Genomic DNA, 20,663 nt, shown 5'->3' on the forward strand with positions numbered 1-20,663 from the left:
TTTACTGTCAAATAAAATGTTTAATTAAAATTTTTTAGCATCATTTTTTAATGTTAAACTACAAAAATGTTATACAGTTTAAACTAAATTTGAATATTTTAAGATGATTATGAAGTTTTTTTCTTATAATGTTTATAATGTCTGAGGAGATGGTATGCATTTATGATGTTTATGGAAATAACATGTAAAAACAATTATAAAAAAAAGTAACAAGTAAACCTCCGTACTCCCATACTAGTCCTTTTAAAAGGGTACCAGTCATGCAAGCGGTTTTGACACTATTCAATAGAGGAGGAGGGAATCATATTGAGGCAAAAATGTTGCTCGCTAGCTCTTCAATTATGAGTTCATCACAGAGTAGTATTGGGTTGCAAAGTGTGAATGCTATGTTTGGTACCCCTAAATCCCGATACATTACATAAACCAGAAAGGTGGGAATTCAGGATGGAGGGACTTCCAGGAAAATGGGGGGTTCAATTATACCATTTTCCAAGTTGAAAATTTCGATGTCTAGACCCCATCCATCTCGGTCACCCCAGAAATTATTCGGTTGATCATCCGTAAAGTAGATGCAATTAGGTTTCAAGGATCCATTAAACTTGTATGCAGGCAAAGACGAAGATGGATTTCTACCAAGGAATAATGCCCGGTCTCCCAAACTGCTCACCTCTGTCCATTTGTAAAGATATTCATTGTCATCAATATTTTTCTTCTAAATGATCATGATACCATCATGAATATAGGCCTCAGGAACGCTGTCATATATATGTTTGTACTAAAGGTAGCATTGTCCTCAAATCCTTGGCTTGATGAAACGACCGGTTTGCATGACGATCACACTCATCAGGAGGACTGCTGTGTTATAGCTGCAATATACAGCGAATTGAGGATATTGGCGTTTGCAAGGCTAGGAGATGAGGTGTGGAATAACATTCGTGTCCCTTCCAAGGCTTATCAGGATATTATTTTCTACCAGGACAAACTGTATGCAGTGGATTGCCATGGAAGTGTGGTTGCTTGTGACATCGATGATGACAAGAGTGGCGGCGATGGACCAAGTGCGAAAATATTTGCACCAATTCCTTATGAACCTCCAGATTACACTCAAAAGTACCTGGTTGAGTCATGATCAGGAGATTTTTTTTTACTAGTTTCTCGTACTCGTGGAGGCGAGGAAACTGAAGATGGAGAAGTGCTGAATTATTTACACAATTGGTTTTTCTGTTCTGAAGCTGGAGGACAGGCTTGGTTGTAGGCATAATGATCACTGAAGGCAAGCATGGAAGGAAGGGAAATCTGTTTACGGGTGAAGGGATGCACAAGATTAATTTGTAAATCATGGCTTAATGTAAAGATGCATCCGTAAGATGCTCCCACACAGTTCCTGCCCGAAGCTTCGGGCAACTCAAATTCGTACGCCCTTCAAAGTTGACAAGTTAAAGAAACGGCAAATTTTAGGTGTATCTTTTAATCCATCTTCATCCTCAACAAAGCACAAACGATGGTGGTAAAGGAGGTGATTTCTCCTTCAAAATATAACGGGACACAGATTGATATATTTCTCAATCAAGGCAGAAGAATATGTCATCAGTTTCTACCTTTCCCTCAGCATGCACGCGCCAAGCAGGTACGAGAGGTTTCTACTTTAAAGTCCATGATGCAGATTGCCATTTTTTACAAGAAGCACAGTAAAAAATGTCATCAAGTCCTACCTTTTCCTCCTCAGCAAGCACCAGCACCAGCCATGGAGGCAAAGGTGGTTTCTCCTTTAAAGTATGCGATGCAGATTGCCACTGCTTGCATACTGCGCAGAAGACAATGAAGTCATGGCCAGCAAGTCGTTGGGCTATCTGTGCCACCAACTCTGGTATAAGATTAGCCCAATCTGCCATATATTATGTCAAGTGTGAAGATGATCCGTACAACAAGGACAAAAAGGGTTTCACAACTAGTAACAAATTTCAATCTTAGAAAAAGAAACAAATACATATGGGTTCCTTCAGCATACATATACATGAACAACACCTCAAAACGAATTTTATTGGAGAGTTAACAAAGCGTCAACTAGAAGTAGTTCTTTTACGAGCATCGTTAGGAGAGTTGGTGCATGGTTTTTTTAATGTTTATGTAAATATCCACAGCATCAATATTCATCCTACGTAAATTCAGTTAATATATTCATGTTATGTAGTACAAAAGTTACTGTACTCGTCGATTAATCACACTCAGTAAAATTCAAAATCCCTAGAATCATTCCCTTTCAAATTGAACAACTAACCCAATTGAGTAACTGAAGTAAATCTTTAAGCACATTATTGCACAGTACAATTGCTACTGATAATTTTAGGACTCTTGAGGAGTGAATATAACTGAAAGCTGAAAGTTTGGTATGCTAACATACGGCTTTTCTTAGATAGCAAAATGGCAAACTTTTCGTCGATTAATTCCAACGTGCATTCTCTATGTTTTACCCTATAGCTCTCGAAACATCACAAATCACTTCACTGCTCATGTGATAAATGAAAGTAGGCAATGTAATGTTCATGCATCATTCTTACAGCACAACCGATCTTCTCTCCTGTTCCTTATTCCACTCTATTACATTGGTATTTCTCATTCATAAATATCATATTTTAATTTTTTTTGTATTTCTTTAAAATCCAATAACTATTAACTGAGTAATATAAAAAATTTAACAAACTCAAAAAATCAAAATGCATAACAATTTAGGGTCAAGCGGGTGCAAAAATTTAGAAGAGAAAAGTCAGCGCAAGTCATGCAAGAGTATTATGCATTAAAGTTCCAAGCAGCTGCATGAGCATATCCTTGTATCTAATTTTACATTAGCATACAAATGCTGATATTGGATGTACATTTGTACTTTACCCAAAAGGAAAAAAAATACAAATACGGAGTAAAATAATTGGTTGAAGATATTTAAAAATGAGAGATAAGCATTTGTATATAAACAATTACTCCAGGAGACGAGGGGCGCCTTTAATTGTATGAGAGAGCGAGGGATGCAGCGAGAAAGGGTAGGGGAGTAGGGTTAGATGATTAAGGAAGAGATTATATAAGCACCAGAAGAGGATAGGAAAAGGAGGAAAAGAAACTAATAAAAGAAGGAAACGTTATTGGAATATAGGTGTTTCCAAAACTTTTGGAATACCAATGTAAATTAGGGTCTCAGAAAAAGTTTATCGAGAAATTACGTAGTTGGAAAAAAAAAAGCAAAATGAATTACTCTCTCCGTCCCACTTTGACAGTCCCGTTCCTTTTTTCACACAGTTTAAGAAAAAATAGTTAACTTTGTCGGAAAAGTAAATTTAGATTGCTATTTTCCTAAAATACCCTCACATTAAATATGGTACAACTTTATGGAAACTTGAATTGATGGTAAAAAAAGAATCAACTCTCATTAAATGGAGTAGGTTTATAGTAACAACTACTTACATTGAATAAGGGTATTTTAGGAAAATTAAAATACAACTACATTCTTCAATTGGAAAGTGGACTACAATTTGAGACAGATGAAAAAGGAATACAGAACTATCAAAGTGGGACGGAGGGAGTATCTCACTATTGCAATGAAAAGGGAAATGACTATTTGCCTGTTAAATAAAGGAGTAATGCGTCCTACAAAAAATAAGTGTAAATTTTTTACACTTGCTGGAGGCCTCTGGGTTCCATAACATAATCAAGACATCTTTGCTTACCCAAAAAAAAAAAAAAAAAAAAAATCCCCGAAGCATAGGCAAGAGAGTTCCCACCAAGCAATCCGTGCAAGACACATCCAAAATTTTCAAAAGCTGGCAATGGAATTGATGTTTGCAATTGTGGGAAGTATCAATGTTCAATTGAAAATTAGGGAAAAAAGGATGGAGGAATCAAACAAAACAAAAGCAAAGCAAAAAAAGAAGTGCGTATCATTTATCTTAGGAAATCAAGCACCTGACACGCGGATAGACTTGGTGAAAGAGTTAAAGCTTTCTTTAACAAAGATGAAAAAGGCCAAGAAGCCTCCATTTACTGCGCATTGACCCAGAATTTAGTGGAAAAAAAAAAAAGAAAAGGAAAAAAAAAACTCCATTCCTATAACTAGATAAAGAGAAAAAGTCATGACCCAAAAAAAAAAAAAAAATAGCTCCACAGCCTCACTTATTACCCGAAAAAAGAAAACATGAACTAGGAAAACCGGTAATTTTTATAGCATGTTTCTAGGACTAATAACTCTTTTTCATGGAAAAACTAAAGTAATTTGGAACTTTTCCTTTTCAAGATTTTGGATTAATTTGTTAGAATACTATTAGTAATTTGCGAATGACATATGGTTATATTACTATACCACTTTCTTGGATTTATCAGTTCAACAAAGAAAATGAATCTAACTTTGCATTCAACAGTTGGTTACTTATTTGTTAGCTTTTCTATATATTTTTTTTCTTCTATTGAACTTGCATTATTTTTTAGGCCTTTTTATCTCAAGATTAATTCAAAAAGACCTTCTTCAGGAGTACATTTTTCTTACTTTGCACCATTGACTTTAAAACCGGTTCCATCCATCCCATGTATTACTTGATTTTTTTTTTCCAAATAGGTACGATTAGCATAGCAAGTATAATTTCTCATAAATTGCTCAAGTAAAAAGCACGTGTTAGTATAAAAAGACAAAGTTACATCTACATAACTTAATAATGGTCTTGAATCTGAAGTATCCAGAATTATGAGCACAACGTGATAGAAAATAGAAGAAAAAATTAGAAGACTAAGCAGAAAAAATTTGATTTTCTAGGTCACATTCTTGCTGGAAAAAAAATTTTATATTAGCGATCTCGTCTATAAGTTAAAGAGATTATATATACATATATATATCGTGCATATAGTCTTTTTATTTTTCACATAAAAATTGTGTAGTTAAATTGATTCAGAGGTAACGTGAGAAAAAAGATTTTTGTATGTGGAATTAATGCTTTACCTTATGTGATTTTTCACGGATTTAGATATTTTACTTGCACGATTTTGATATTGGCATATTAATTCCATTAGATAGTTTAATTTTAATTATTAGTGGCTTGACTAGGCTTTCACATTAGATCATATGTAATGACATGGTGTTGATGTTTTTGTTGCTACTTTTTTCCAGTGACGTAGACACTTTTGACCTTAAGTTCATTTTGAGAATTGAAATACGTATATTTCACTATAAAACTGAAACCTTTCTCCAATCCATTGGCAAAGCAAAACGAGAGAAGAGGAGACAAAGAAGAAAGGAGAGAGAAGAGAAGTGTTACGAAAAAAAAGAAAAAGAAAAAGAGGGGAAAGAGAGTTGAAGTCATGGAGCAAGACAAGGGGAAGGAAAGAAGAATTGAAAACTTCTGTTATAAATGTAATGTGGGTTGGGGGTTGGCAAGAGACATGATGAAACACAACAGATGGCTTCATGATGAGCTCAAAATTGAGTATGGATATTGTGGCATGCGATTCGAGTCTCAGGACCAGTGTGATAAGCACAAGGCTCTGAAACATCGATGAATTTTTAGTGTTAGCCACAATTTTAAGAAATTATATGGTTTCTTAATGTGTTTGAATATGAATCAAACACTAATTCTAAAAAGGTAGGGAAAGATTTATATCATAAGAGTCAAGTATTAGGGAAGTAAGTAGTTAATTGGTTGTTAGTGTCAAATGGTCTGCTTCTAGTCTAAAGCACTCTTCGGAGACATTCTGGAAAGTGTCGCGCCCCATTTTTAATGAAAAAATAACTGGTTTCTAAAAATAAATTTTTGATTAATTTTTGAGTGAAAATGAGTTTTTGATTTTTTGAGAAAATAAATAAAGAAATGGGCCTCAATGGGACTTAAAGTGCGACGATTTTGACCTAAAAATAATAGTTTAAAAAGAATTTTTAATGAAAAAAAATAGGAGTCGCCACTTGGTATTGAGTTAAGGTGTACCAAGTCACCTAAAATGAATTTTTAAAGAAAAAGTAGAAAAAACCCTTTTTAAACGACTCCAAATCTGCGAAAATCAGGAGAAAAGGGGTTGGGAGTCACATTTGAAGAAAGGGAAGGCAAGGATAAAATCCGAGGCACCCTTTCAACCTAACCAAGGCTAGTTGCGTGATTTAGTCAAAAATTTTCTTAATTTAACTTAAGAAGTTATCACATTTGGATGTTACTATATGAATGCAAACCTAGACCTAATGGCTATCGAAAAGATATCTCTTCAAAACTTGATTGGTGCAAATCGCATTAATTGTGATGCCCAAGAGTGACTCTTTGAAGAGGTCACGAATGTGCAAAATACGAGACTCGAAGGGAAGTAAAAGAAAAGAAAAGAAGATAATGATATACGAATATATATGACCTAAAGGAATGTATCATAACGGGTGCGGGGAGCTAATACTCGTGATTTCAATTTTCTCTTTAATAGAGGGAATACGAGCGTGCTAAGACTAGAAAGCCATACTTGTCCATATCTCATATTCGAGGGGTATTTCTCCTATCTAATCAAGCAAATGATCTAATCCAGTTCTGCTTTTCTTAAATGGAATGCAAGTCTACATGTCATGTTTCACACATAGGGGTAAGGAATATACATATAAGAGAAATGTCATGCAAAACGATAAAAACCTAAAAAGTAGAAAATATGCATGAAAATGTAATGATTTTGTTCACACAAATATGATCTAACGCGAGAACTGTCCCTAAGGGTCTAGCATTGAACTAACTCATGTCTACAAGTTCTCACTAGCGTTGGACTAGTGAAAAATTAGAAAGGAAGACCACAACTAGCATTGGACTAGTGTGGAATCGGAAAAAGGAGCCACAACTAGCGTTGGACTAGTGTGGTGACGTAGCATTTATTACAATCAAATAAATCATGTAAAACATAATAAAGCAAATAAACACATAAATCATATATAGCACATAACACATAAGCATGATATCTAGATGCAAGACCCTAAGAAAACGAGTAACACGTAAAAGGGGAAAGAATGAAATGAAATGAAATAATAACCTAACTATTACAATTTTGGCATTTAATTGCCTTCCAAATAATAATTAAAAATTAAAATAAATATACAAAATCAAAACAATTAAAGTGACTAAAATAAATAAACGAAATAAAAACATTCAAAAAACATGCAATTACGCACATAAAGTCACATAGGAGCACATAAGATCAAGTAAAACCAAAATAAAGTGTACAGTATACCTCCATTGAGTTGGTGGCCTAATGAAATGAAGTTTCCCTTATTTACCCTCCAAAACAATAAAAAGGTCAAGGCATCACTTTAATTAACAGATAATTACAAGAACATGAAATCAAATCGATCAAATCATTCAAATGAAAGTAAACAACCCATATTCAACAAATTAAAACAAGCAAGAGCCCAATTGAAAGAATTAAAGAAGTTTTAGGGGTCAAATCATTATTATTTCAAATATTAGGGGGTCTAAAATGAAATAAATTAAAATTAAAGGCTTAAGGTGAAACCTATCAAAACCAAATGATAAAAATTCACAAAAAATAAATGAAAATCTATTTGCTATAATTAAACAACAAAATTAAACCCGATCCCTGTTTATTTCCCTATTTTTAAATGAAAAATAATGTGTTTATAAAAATGGATTTTTGATTGAAAATGATTTTTTGATTGATTTTGAGTGACAATGAGTTTTCGATTTTCTTTTTTTAGAAAATAAATAAAGAAAATGGGTCTAAATGGGACTTAAAAAGTGCGACGATTTTGACCCAAAAATAATAGTTTAAAAAGGGTTTTTAATGAAAAATAAGAGTCGCTAGTTGGTATTGAGTTAAGGTGTACCAAGTCACCTAAAAATAAATTTTTTTAAAGAAAAAGAAAAAAGAAAAGTAACCCTTGCGGCACTAGCGATCATTCAGGACTTGAGCTATGAGCGGTTTGTTAGTCCAGCCTTATGTCTAAGTGCGCGGAAATGTGTGGAAGCTGAAGTAGTGAACAAAGAAGAAAAACGTTGGAGACTAAGGAAAGCTTGTGTTGCACTTATGAACACTTGTACAAGATGGTTATAAATGAGAGGCCTTGTCCTATTTATAGGCAAGCCAAGAAAATTATACAAGTCTTTAGAGACTTCTACACAAAGTTTTCCTATATTTAGTCTCTAAATACATCTACACAAATCAACTCTTATGTACAAAGTTCTAGACCATTTTATAAGATTCTTGAACAACCTAGAACGTTTCGGAAGCCTGTAGGGCTTGCTACATACTTCTAGCAATGTTTGTTCTAGCTTCCATCGTTTAGGCAAGCCTCCATGGCTTGCTATTTGTTTAGGGGATTGAGGTATGGGTCTATTGGCGGTCCTGATTTTTCTATTGGGACACTATATATGGTAGTGCATGAATGACCGGCGAGTGACGGATGAGCACGATCACGCGTGGACAGGGTGCGATTCGTGTCACTAGGAAGGTGTCAAAGTTTGGTTGCTAGTGTTAAATAGTATGCTTCTTGCCTAAAGCACTCTCCAGAGACCATTTTTAATTTGGAGAGGTTGCAAGGTACTAGTGTAGGAAGGTGTCAAAGGCTTGCTGTAAAGTTTCTTATCAATCAATATATTATTGTAGTGTTTTGCATATTTTTTTTTGTCCCTAGTCATTAAAAATCCTGCACTTATTTGCTCTTTTTATCTGTCGCTATGTACTCCTGCTGCTGAAATTTTTATTAGGGAAGTAAATCTAAGGGCTAATTTCTTAGGTTATAGGTAAAAAAAAAACAATCCGTCAATTGTACATCTGACAGGTTGGTTTTCTAAAACTATAGCGGCCGTGCTCACTCAGCACGGCCGCATGATTTTTTTTAAAAAAAAAAAAAGCAGTCAGTGGGTCAAAAAGGCTTTGGTCAGGCGCCTGACAGTCAAATGTCAGGCACCTGACGCCTTTTGACTGTCAGGCGCCTGACGGTTTTTTTTTTCAATACTCTGTCAGCAGCCGTGCCCAGTCAGCACGGCTGCTGACAGTTTTTGAAAAAAAGAGAGCGTCAGGCACCTGACGCCAAAAGACATTTGACTAATATATAATTTATATTATATTATATATAATTTATATAGTATATAATATTTATATAAATATATTATAAATGTATAAAAAAAATTTTAAATAAAAATTTTTTATAATATGTATAAATAATTATATTAGATATAATACATAATATAAATGTATATTATAAATATACATTAATATATATTTTTTGTATAAATGTACAATATATAATATATAATAATATAATTTATATAGTATATAATATTTATATAAATATATTACAAATATATAAAAGTATTTTGTAAATAAAATAAAATATTTATAATATGTATAAATAAATATATAAATATATAATATATAAATATTTAATATACATAATATACATTAATAATAATTATAAATATATAATATATACAATATACATTAATATTAATTATAAATATTCTAATATTATAAATATGGTGTTTTTATAATATTTCAATTAATAATATTTATTGTATATTTCATTATATAAATATTTATATAATTTATAACTTATAAATATATTTCATTATATTAATTCCTGCTTATTAGAATACATGAATCTTTCTTTAATTAACAACTATTATGCATTTGATAATGATTTAATAATAATACAAAATTTAAGTAAAACATCATGTTCTATTTACAATACAAAGGCATCTAGGGACATGAATAATGAGGTTAGATGAATGTATTTATTTTAAAAATTAATAAATTGAACAGTGGTAGGGTCCTGGCGTGAGCCCATGAACAAAATTTAAATGGTATTCTAACTCTATTTTATTCATTTATGTATAATCTCCGCCAAAATAGTCGCTTATATAGTTTTTATAATAATTTTAGTAAACTAGAATTTCACAGCCATCCTAAATAAATTTCATTAATTTAATTTTCAAAATAACCTGATTAAACTAAATTTTAACCATAATCCTAAATATACTTCAATTTATTAATTTTTAAAATAAATACATTCACTTAACCTCATTATTCATGTCCCTAGATGCCTTTGTATTGTAAATAGAACATGATTTTTTACTTAAATTTTGTATTATTATTAAATCATTATCAAATGCATAATAGTTGTTAATTAAAGAAAGATTCATGTATTCTAATAAGCAGGAATTAATATAATGAAATATATTTATAAGTTATAAATTATATAAATATTTATATAATGAAATATACAATAAATATTATTAATTGAAATATTATAAAAACACCATATTTATAATTAATATTAATGTATATTGTATATATTATATATTTATAATTATTATTAATGTATATTATGTATATTAAATATTTATATATTATATATTTATATATTTATTTATACATATTATAAATATTTTATTTTATTTACAAAATACTTTTATATATTTGTAATATATTTATATAAATATTATATACTATATAAATTATATTATTATATATTATATATTGTACATTTATACAAAAAATATATATTAATGTATATTTATAATATACATTTATATTATGTATTATATCTAATATAATTATTTATACATATTGTAAAAAATTTTATTTAAAATTTTTTTTATACATTTATAATATATTTATATAAATATTATATACTATATAAATTATATATAATATAATATAAATTATATATTAGTCAAATGTCAGGCACCTGACGCCACGCTCTCTTTTTTTCAAAAACTGTCAGCAGCCGTGCTGACTGGGCACGGCTGCTGACAGCTTATTGAAAAAAAAAAACCGTCAGGCGCCTGGCAGTCAAAAGGCGTCAGGTGCCTGACATTTGACTGTCAGGCGCCTGTCCAAAGCCTTTTTGACCCACTGACTGTTTTTTTTTTAAAAAAAAAAAATCATGCGGCCGTGCTGAATCAGCACGGCCGCTATAGTTTCAGAAAATCAACCTGTCAGATGTACAATTGACGGATTGTTTTTTTTTTTTACCTATAATCTAAGAAATTAGCCAAATCTAAGCTAATACTAAAGACTTGCATTTTCAATTGGGAGTGGTGGGGTTATTATGGTATCTTGGGGTGTGGTGGCAATGATTTGGTGCGGTAGACGGGGTAACGAATAGTGGCTTTGATAATGTCGCCTTTATGGAGCTTTTCTAACCATGCCACTTACGCAATTCTTGTATTTAGCGGGCGGTGGCCTCAGAGAAATGGTTTTTTCTAACTATTTTTCCATAAAATTGAAGGAACTCCTCTTTCTGATCTTCGGACTCCATATGTTTATACATCAATAGGTTTAATTCTGGCAAGATGGGAAAATGGAACAAGTGAGTGCTTACTGTAATTGAAGACCTGAAATTGTAAGACACCAACAGATTGCACTATAGTATTGTTGTGAACCTGTGATATTTTGGGTAAAATAATTCTCCTGGGGACGTCTTCTTGCTCATCGTTCATTTGCTGCAAATTAGGAACTTGATCGGTGAGGTTGTACGGATTTTTCTTAATTCCTTTGTCTGTTGTCTGCCCTGCTCATTCTTCATTGCATGTACTGTTTGTTTGTTTGTCTTGTTGTCTGTCTTGTTCGCACCAGAAAAAGGCCTTAACTTCAATATTGGCTACAGAGCATGTTTGCGTCGCCCAAGGCAAGTTGTATAAAACAAATCCATGACCTAGTGTGGTGCCCATTATGTCTTTGAAGGCGTGGAAATTAAACTAAGGTGGCGTTTGGTTCGCACATCGGAATCGGAATCGGATTCGGAATCGGATATCTTGAGTTTGGAATAAGGTCATTCATTCCAATATATTTGTTTGGTTCAAGTACCTGGAATGTGTATCATTACTATAGTTGATGTTTGGTTCGTTGACTCTTTCGGAATGGAATATAATAAATATATTATAAACCACATCGTAAATGATAATTATTGGCTCTTTGTAAATGAGATATAAGAAATTTTCACTAATTAAATATATTAGTATAAATTTATTAGTAAATATATTAGTATAAATGTATTAGTAAATTTAGATAATAATATTATCATTATAAGTTTGTAACTAATTAAATTAAATATTATATATATAATTAAATATAATTATATAATTATATAATATATACAAATATTAATTATACTAATATTTTATATAAATATAATATATATTACACATTAAATATAGTTATTATTATATATTATTATATTTAAAAAAATTATTATTATAATTATATAACTTATTAATATTACATACATGTATATATTATAATTATATGCACATATAATATACATTTATAAATATACGTATATATTATATAATTTTAATAATTTTATAATATATATTATATAAGTATAATTATAATTAACTAAATAATTATAATATATAATTATATAATACAATAACATCATTATTATAAGTTTGTAACTAATTAAATTAACTATTATATATATAATTAATTATAATTATACAAACACTATAAAATAAATACATAATTATAATTATATAATATATAAATATTAATTGTACTCATATTTTATATAAGTATAATGCATATTAATATTAGATATAGTAATTATTATATATTATTGTATTTAAAATAGTAAATATAAATATAAATATAATTATATAATTATATAATTTATTAATATTATATACATGTGTATATTATAATCATATGCACATATAATATGCATTTATAAATATACATATATATTATAAATATATTATTACATAATATTAATAAATTTATAATATATATTATATAAATATAATTATATTTAACTAAATAGTTATAATATATATTTATATAATGTACTAATATTATAATTATAATATATTATATATATGTATATATTATAATATTTAATAAATATAATATATATAAATATTAATTATATCATTATATAATTATAATATGTAATTGGATTTGTTTCTTGGAATCAAACTTGGGAATCGGACAAAACCCACCAAAATACTTGGGAATGGAGAAACACCAAATTTTTAGAAATCATTCCAAGATTTCAATTCCCATTCCAGTGAACCAAACACCATTTATGGGGTTCATTCCATTTCTCGAATCCGATACCCTCTTACCAAACGCCCCCTAAAATCATTTACATTGCGACCCGGCCTAGTGTCAGTTTCCCTATTCTACTCTTTGTAAATGAATTCATTCATGAATGACGTTTTTCCGCCGCTTCTCTCATAAATTCACGACTATTGTGTGTTTGGATAGTAAATTATTTGAGATAATTTTATGAATAAATATTATAGCATTTTTTTGATGTGACGCAGGTAATAAGATAAAAAGATGATTGAAATATCTATTAATGATGCAAGTAAAGCATTACATATAAATAAAGTGAAAATAACGTGTAATCCAGACACACTAATGGTTTTAGGTTTTGGTTTCATAGATTAGCTGAAAGAAGCGTTTGCGTAAGGTAGGACTCGAAAATCATTTGGTTAAAGCATTTGATATTCATATTCCACCACCTAATTTGCTAGTGGTGGCACTAGCATGATGATGCCCTGTTTTTGGACAAGCAAGCAAGCTAGCCTAGCACCGGGGAATACATATTTACAATTTTCTTTTTTTGCGCTAATTCAAATCAAATATGGACTAATGGATTTGATTATAGGAGTAATTAATTAGCATGACTACTCCATCTCACATGTTGAAGCTCCCAGCAAAGAATGCTAACGGTCCAACTAAAGCTGCATTAATATATGTTGCAGGCTCCGAGTGACTGTAATCCGTCCGATCATCTGGGAAGAAATCATTCTGATTTGGACCCCCCACGACGGCTCCAGTTAAGATGTTAGGATTCGGATTGGCGGTGTAGTAGAATGGTTGGAATCCGCCTTCACAGCCGAAGGACTGAGGATGAATTGCTTCCGAGGGCAAGGAGGAGCCTCTGTGGTGAATTCTTCTCGGATAGTCTGAGCCGTATCCCACCATGTACGACATTTTCAAAGGGTTTTCGCCTAAGATATAGTCCACCTGTCTCTTTGAGAGGCTCCTCAAGGTATTTGAGGTGACCAAAAGGTTTCCACAGTTGAAGGTGTGCTTTGTGGCTGCCATGTATTTGGAATATGTGGTGAGCAAGAAGGTTATGGATGTCACGTGTTGCAGGTTACTCTGGCTTAGCTTGAACATCAGCCCTCCTGCAGTTCGTTCACAAACAAGATTCATGCCATCATGCGATTTGCAGAACGAAAAGTCTGTTTAAACTTTTTGTGCCATGATCAACATTACCTGGCGTATATTGTGTGCTTGAATACGGAGAATTTGGTAAAATTCTGCACACAAAGTCTTCAGCTTGTTGCCTATAAGGCTCAAATGCCATGTCTCTGTTCAGCAAGCTTCTCTGCGATGGACAATTGATTGTTATACCTTCCATTTTAATGCATGTCCAACGAGAATTTGGATATATATTAGCTGTTTCATTTTATGTTTCGATGTGATGTTGCAAGTTTTTACCCTTGACAGTAGAACGCGAGCACCGGCGTATTTGTTGTCCCAGCTAAAAATGTCCGTTCCATCATTGGCTCCCAGACTTCTGATGAAATTAAAGTAGTAAACGTTGTTCGTTGCTCTGAAGAGCCAGGCTGCCCCCCACAATAACTCATCCTGTGAACAGAGGAAAAATCAGATTTAAAAATGAATGATTCATTCTGTACATCATTCACTTCTGAAGGTTAGTATTCTTTGGGTGAAGAATGAAAAGAACGCAGTACCTTATAACCGGAATACGAGCAGTAAAATGGACAAACGGCAGAGCCGAGGGAGTCACTGTAAGAACCTCTGTATTGAATTGCAAACTGCATGACTTTCTGAGCAGTTGTCAGCAGCAGTCTAGAGTATGCCGGATCAACTGTTCGGAAGACCAAGGAAGCAGCAGCCAATGCAGCAGCAGTTTCTCCTGCCACGTCGCAGTTTCACATCTTGCATCATTTAGTCGTCAATGAATCAAAGATTATGACTAAATAATCTTAATTAGGTAACTACTTCCAACTAATAATGCTGTATTTTTTACAAATTATCTTTGGGCTTCGTCTGTACTTTTTAGTCTATCTTGAAAAACAAAACAAAAATAATTTGGCTCTCTCTTTTCTTTTTTTTTTTTAATCCTAAAAAACTGTTCATACAAAAACACTTTATCTCTAATGAGATTAGTCTTTCCTGCACTGACAGTGTAAACACTATCAGCGTTGGATCAATAACAACTATGAAAATTTTGAATTTGAAATTTAACTTTTACACATATGTCATGAATTTAACGGTGATAATGTGTATACTGTCATGTATATAAGATTTACTTTAATTGATGTATCAAGCATTAAAGAACAACAGATGTACACTGGTATTATAGGCCCAGGCCAGCAACAAACAAAAGAAGGATAGGGCCTACTTTTATAAGTGGGCTACGGCCCGTTCCGCCTTCCTAAAGGCTAAAACAGTAATACCAGTAGTAGTAATACCAACGAATCGGGTCAAGTCGGTTCATAGTAGGTCCAAGTCTCTTTCTGTTTCCAGAACGAACTAGGGTTTTTGTTCTTCTTTTTCTTTCCTTTGTTATTCTATCATTCGCCATTAGAGATATCCGATTAAACCACAGTTTTGTAAGTTTTGCCGTATACCTTTTCTGGGGATTAGATTTTGTAAAGATAAAAAGAAAAAAAAAAAGCTCAATCAGGGAAAGATGAGGCCGATACTGATGAAAGGCCATGAGAGGCCCCTGACATTTTTGAAGTACAACAGAGACGGCGATCTTCTATTCTCTTGCGCCAAGGATCATACTCCAACCGTCTGGTTCGCCGACAATGGCGAACGCCTCGGCACTTATCGTAGCCACAACGGAGCCGTCTGGTGTTGCGATGTCTCCAGTGAGTCCCCCACCCCTCCCGACCAGCTCCCATCGCCACATTTTGTTATCATATCGTGTTCTCTCTAGTTTAATTATGAATTTTGTTTAGGTTTATAGTGTCATTTAAATCATTTAACCTTTTTTTTTTTGTTTTCACTTTTACTTATAATTCAATTCTCAACTGAATATCGGTGTGCTGATGCTGGTGTTGTTTTTGTTTCCCCATGAAACATATAGGTAGAGAATTTTAAAGTCCCTTGTCTCCCCTGGTCGAAATATGCATAAAAGGAATTATTCCAATCTTGTTAGTTCTCACGCGGCTAACTAATTTGTTGAAACAAATACACGTTGTATGAATTTTCAACTATTCATATTTTTTTTCAAGTAAATCAGTCTGGCTGTTCCATCTCCGTATCCTGATATAACACACTGGTGCTGCTGCTACACTTTATATTTTCTCGCTCGCGAATGCATGTAGCTACTTCGCATTAAGAGAAATTTTTTAAAGATGTGGTTTGCAATGTTCGGGGAGATTAAAACTTACATTAACATGTTAAGATATACAGTTTTGTGTCGAGAGTTGGTGTAAATATGGGTCTTTAATTTAGGGTAATGGTTATACTGATGTGGTATTTTTGGTTTAGGGGATTCGTCTTTGCTGTTAACTGGAAGTGCGGATCAGACAGCAAAACTTTGGAATGTTAAAACAGGGACTTGGGGATTTGGGAAGGCAACGTCAAGAACAAAGGCATCAAATTCAACAGCCATTAGCACTTGGAACCATATATAAATATAACGTACATAACACGTAGGGGAAAAGCAAAAAGGAGAGAGCAGAAACACCCAATTGGTGAAGGGGATATTTGCGGGAATATCCAATTGGTTAAGACTCTTGTCACACACATTTGTGGCCGTTCGATTCTTTCTATCTTGTCTCAGAATTCTAAAAGAACAAACAACAATACGCATACATGTATCCCACTTGTGATCTATGACACTGCATGTACACAGAGCTGAGCTTAACAGAAGGTTAATTAATTGAACGATCATCATCATGATCACGATGGTGTGATAATACAAATTCATGGACACACGAGGTATAGATTCTTTAGATATGCTTCAGCAAGTAATAGAATAGATTCCACAAGGTCAAATTATTGAGATGGATGGACCCCCAAGCATGCGATCCCGGCTACTTTTCCACTTGTTATATCACAACGCAACATATTTTGTTGTAATACAGGCTTACGTTGGGCATTAATTGTACAAAACAGTAGTATCAATTGGGTGCCATGCAAGCAACACAAGCCAAACTTTTTTGACCAAATAAATAAAATAACGCACAAGCTTTAAATTGTATCTTGACATTTTCAGATGTATATTTGAATGTACACACAAGTGCTCAAGTTCTAGCATCTTTAAGAATGCAAATAGGATTATACAAGAGTGTGTATTGTACTTTAAATTGTATCTTTAAAAAATTATGGAGTCTCAACATTAACCATTAAATACATCCTCCGTTGATCGACTTTTGTTACATGATCAAACAGCTTTGTCTTTTTATTTTTACTTTTTCTTCTCCCCTTTCGTGGGGATTATCATTATGGAGCTGGGCTCCACCAGTTATTTTAAATTAACTCTCAAGGGCCTGAGAGAGAATATATTTAGTTACGTATTGTACAATACCATCTTTCTTGGAACGTGATATTCCATCCCTACATTGACTAATCACCCGAAAGAACTACGTAAAATAACACCAACAAATTCATTGAGAAAATAAGGTTCATAAAACATACAAGTATTTGCTAGATCAGTCATATGTACTAAATGAAAGATAGTATTGATCCTGAAATGGCAACTGCACCTCACATAAGGAGAAAGTGTTGTCCTGAACTGTGAGCTTTGTTGAACGAGAGTCAAATGAATTGTTGCCACATATATTAACAGTAGCAGGGAACAACAACAGTTGATCTATAAAGGAATGTTCACTACATACTGATTTTCTCGTCTCCTACTGAAAACATACATTTAATTACTGTTTGTAACCTAAAGTTAACTACTTAAAAAAATCTATGGATAATGCCAACATGAATTAAGAAAAACAAATGAAAGTCATAATTAGTTTAAGCATCACGATAGAGTTTAATACGCGCCAGATGTTCCATAATAAGTACCTGTGGGCAATATTTCTGTGCCACGCCCATCAATATCGAAAAACATGGGATGGGCACCCTCCACACAATATACAAGAATTCGATTCGGATACTTGGAAACAGTTATCTCTGCCTGATTTACAGCAGCAATAGATTCAGTTAAAATTGATAACAGAAATATCAAAACTTCCTGGATAGGCAAATAGAAAGAATTTTTCTTCCAATTGTCAGATAACTTGCTAAACAAGCACCAAAGCTGAGAGACTATCAGGAAAACAACAACACATCAAGCAATTTTGGCACCTTGAAAAGGTTGAAATACAAAGCATCTTATGCAGACAAATACAAGTTGCACAACTATCTGGCCTAGAACTTCAAATGGTCACAAACATCGATAATGCATAGAGCACCACAGATTTTGAAAAAGTTGAAACCTGAAGAATACATATGAAGTACCTAAACAAAATCCGCTTGAGTACTAAAACCAAGACTAGAGATTCGCCATTTATAGATTATTAATCATTGATAAACTGCAGATGGAAGAGCACAATTAAGTAGTACAAGGCCTCTCTTTTTTATATGGCATGCCAAATGCAAATGCAAACATGGGCTGTCACCATTCTCATGGACCAAAAAGACTGAGGTGAGAGAGAAAAGTCGAATGAGTAGTTGAAGGCAGGAGGGACATTGCCATATGATTATGGACGATCATCATTCTCAAGAACCAAAAAGACTTTACGCGAGAGAATAAAATCCTATAAGTTAATGAAGGCAGAACAGGACAGCTGTTGATCTAATATTAGAAGGAGAAAGGGGAACTCTACACTTGTTTGCACCACCAAAAAACAAATAGAAGTTGAAGTTCAGATGGCTCATAGTAGTTCAGTAGCAAAATGGTACTTGAATTCATTTATAATCCTAAATTTCCAGACAAGTCATAATTCGAATCAGGTCAAGCGGAGTTAAACATATGACAGGCAAAATAACTACTTGATACTTTATTCATCAAGAATCAGCACAACACATCAGAATGTATCATTTTAGGAATTCCAAAATAGGGCGTTGCATGGATATATGAGCTTGGAAAAACCAGCAATATGTTTATTCAGTAAGACTTGTGAGCCTAACTTAGACATACTTCCATTTAGGAAAAGAAAATATATTTCAGTGATGTCATGATTCAAAAGCCCAGGTCTCATCAACAGCCTGTTAAGAAAAATCCTCCAAATGGTGCGAGATTTTACTTTTGTCATTCGATCTAGTCCTATTAGGGCTCTTATCTCACCAGACACAAGACCTTATACAGTGAAGTGCAGCATATAGTCCTATTCTCTGCACAATAAAGGAAAACTAAATGAGCAGAGTTGCAGAGAGTAACAGGATTTTCCAACAGGTATGCCCTCTATATGGTTTAGCAACTTCATTCTAGCTCCCTCAGCGGAATATTCTAGCTCGCTCTCAGGCAACAAATTCTCATTTCAAAAGAAATTCTGCATCCAGGGTATAAAAAGTTAAAATCCCCAAATTTAACTTCTAAACATTTGGAAATTAGCAATTTAGTGGAAAATAAAAGAACTTTGTAAATCTGTTATGCAAGAATTGCTCTTCTTATCCTCAAAGCAACCAAAGCGATCCTATCAGGCAGAAGCTTTCAACAGCAAAACCTCATACGCGAACCCCATTGGATTCCTCATCCGAGTTTAAACCTAACACAAAATCCAAAAAAAAAAAACACACACACACACACACATTTTTGGCATCCAGATGACAGAAAAAGGAGTACTCATTAACCAGTTTATTAAGATACACGTTTGTTCGAATGAGCCATAAACAATTACAGAACATTTAAGCCGCATAGTAATCATCAAGAAGCTGCATTTTACTCTATTTAGACAGATAGAACAAAGAAGAACATCACTTTTCACCATGAGATTTTGCGGTAGTCATCGCTAAATGGCCTGAGCGAGCCATGATATATCGATGAACCAAAAGAAGATTCATGGTAATTTATAAAGTGATTAATACAATTTTAGTTTCCACAAGCCAAAAAAAAAAAGAGACTAGCCATCAGAATTCCTTTTCTTCTTTCTTCCTCTTCCAATTAGTGAAAGCACCGAGGGTGGTGGTGCAAACAAAGAAAAGAAGAAAAAAAATGCAATCTTGAACCACCTATCATCCTCAAATTCCACAGCCCAACTGATGATAAGAAAACCCTTAAAGCAAAGGCAGCATTTGGTGAAAGGCGACAATTATTTTGCGCAAGTAGTCATCATAAATTTTGCAACATTTCCCTCATCCATCCTTGATCATGGTCCATAAAACTCACTCATCATGAAGTAATCTATCCATTTAGTACCTTAGGAGGAAGTAAGGAATCGATATCGGCATCGGAGGCATTGGGAAAGCGGACTGCAACAGTTCGCCTTAGCTTCTTCCGGTCGGCGCCAGATAGACGCTGTTGTGACTTCACTTCCGCTGCCTTCTTGAACATTTCTTTCTCTTTCCTCTTCTGGGCTCTCCGCTACCTTGGATGGACGAATGAGTGTGCCGCTGCCTGCTGTCGTCTAAGATGGTACGATGTTAGAGGGGCGAAAGAAAGTTCTGGAATGCAGAGGCGGTGGATGAGGCGATTGCTTCCTGTCCTGAGTTTTGGAGAC

At 33.2% G+C, this 20,663-nt stretch overlaps 1 protein-coding gene and 1 long non-coding RNA gene across 2 annotated transcripts; one reads left to right on the forward strand and one right to left on the reverse strand.

The window, feature by feature from the left end:
* Positions 1–13,443: 13,443 nt before the first annotated feature.
* On the reverse strand, positions 13,444–14,913 carry LOC113714187 (endoglucanase 9-like). Its single transcript, XM_027237982.2, has 4 exons — positions 14,724–14,913; positions 14,467–14,616; positions 14,242–14,353; positions 13,444–14,150 (listed from the first exon to the last, which is right to left on the reverse strand). Exons 1-4 carry the CDS (start codon positions 14,811–14,813, stop codon positions 13,654–13,656), a joined length of 849 nt encoding a protein of 282 aa, XP_027093783.2. The 5' UTR covers positions 14,814–14,913; the 3' UTR covers positions 13,444–13,653.
* Positions 14,914–15,587: 674 nt separating this feature from the next.
* LOC113713305 (uncharacterized) lies at positions 15,588–16,946 on the forward strand. Its single transcript, XR_011822529.1, has 2 exons — positions 15,588–15,872; positions 16,498–16,946. It is a non-coding gene; the product is annotated as an uncharacterized lncRNA (long non-coding RNA).
* The last annotated feature ends 3,717 nt before the right edge of the window (positions 16,947–20,663 follow it).

The sequence above is a fragment of the Coffea arabica genome, chromosome 10c (genome assembly GCF_036785885.1).
Source record: "Coffea arabica cultivar ET-39 chromosome 10c, Coffea Arabica ET-39 HiFi, whole genome shotgun sequence".
In the NCBI taxonomy this organism is placed as follows: domain Eukaryota; kingdom Viridiplantae; phylum Streptophyta; class Magnoliopsida; order Gentianales; family Rubiaceae; genus Coffea; species Coffea arabica.

What these genes read in the sequence shown, in the direction of transcription:
- LOC113714187 (XM_027237982.2), bottom strand. Translation starts at nt 14,813, where the DNA reads ATGCAGTTTGCAATTCAATACAGAGGTTCTTACAGTGACTCCCTCGGC. An exon ending in GCTCGTATTCCGGTTATAAG is followed by an intron (nt 14,617 to 14,723) that starts GTACTGCGTTCT and finishes CTCTGTTCACAG; the next exon opens with GATGAGTTATTGTGGGGGGC. An exon ending in CTCGCGTTCTACTGTCAAGG is followed by an intron (nt 14,354 to 14,466) that starts GTAAAAACTTGC and finishes TGTCCATCGCAG; the next exon opens with AGAAGCTTGCTGAACAGAGA.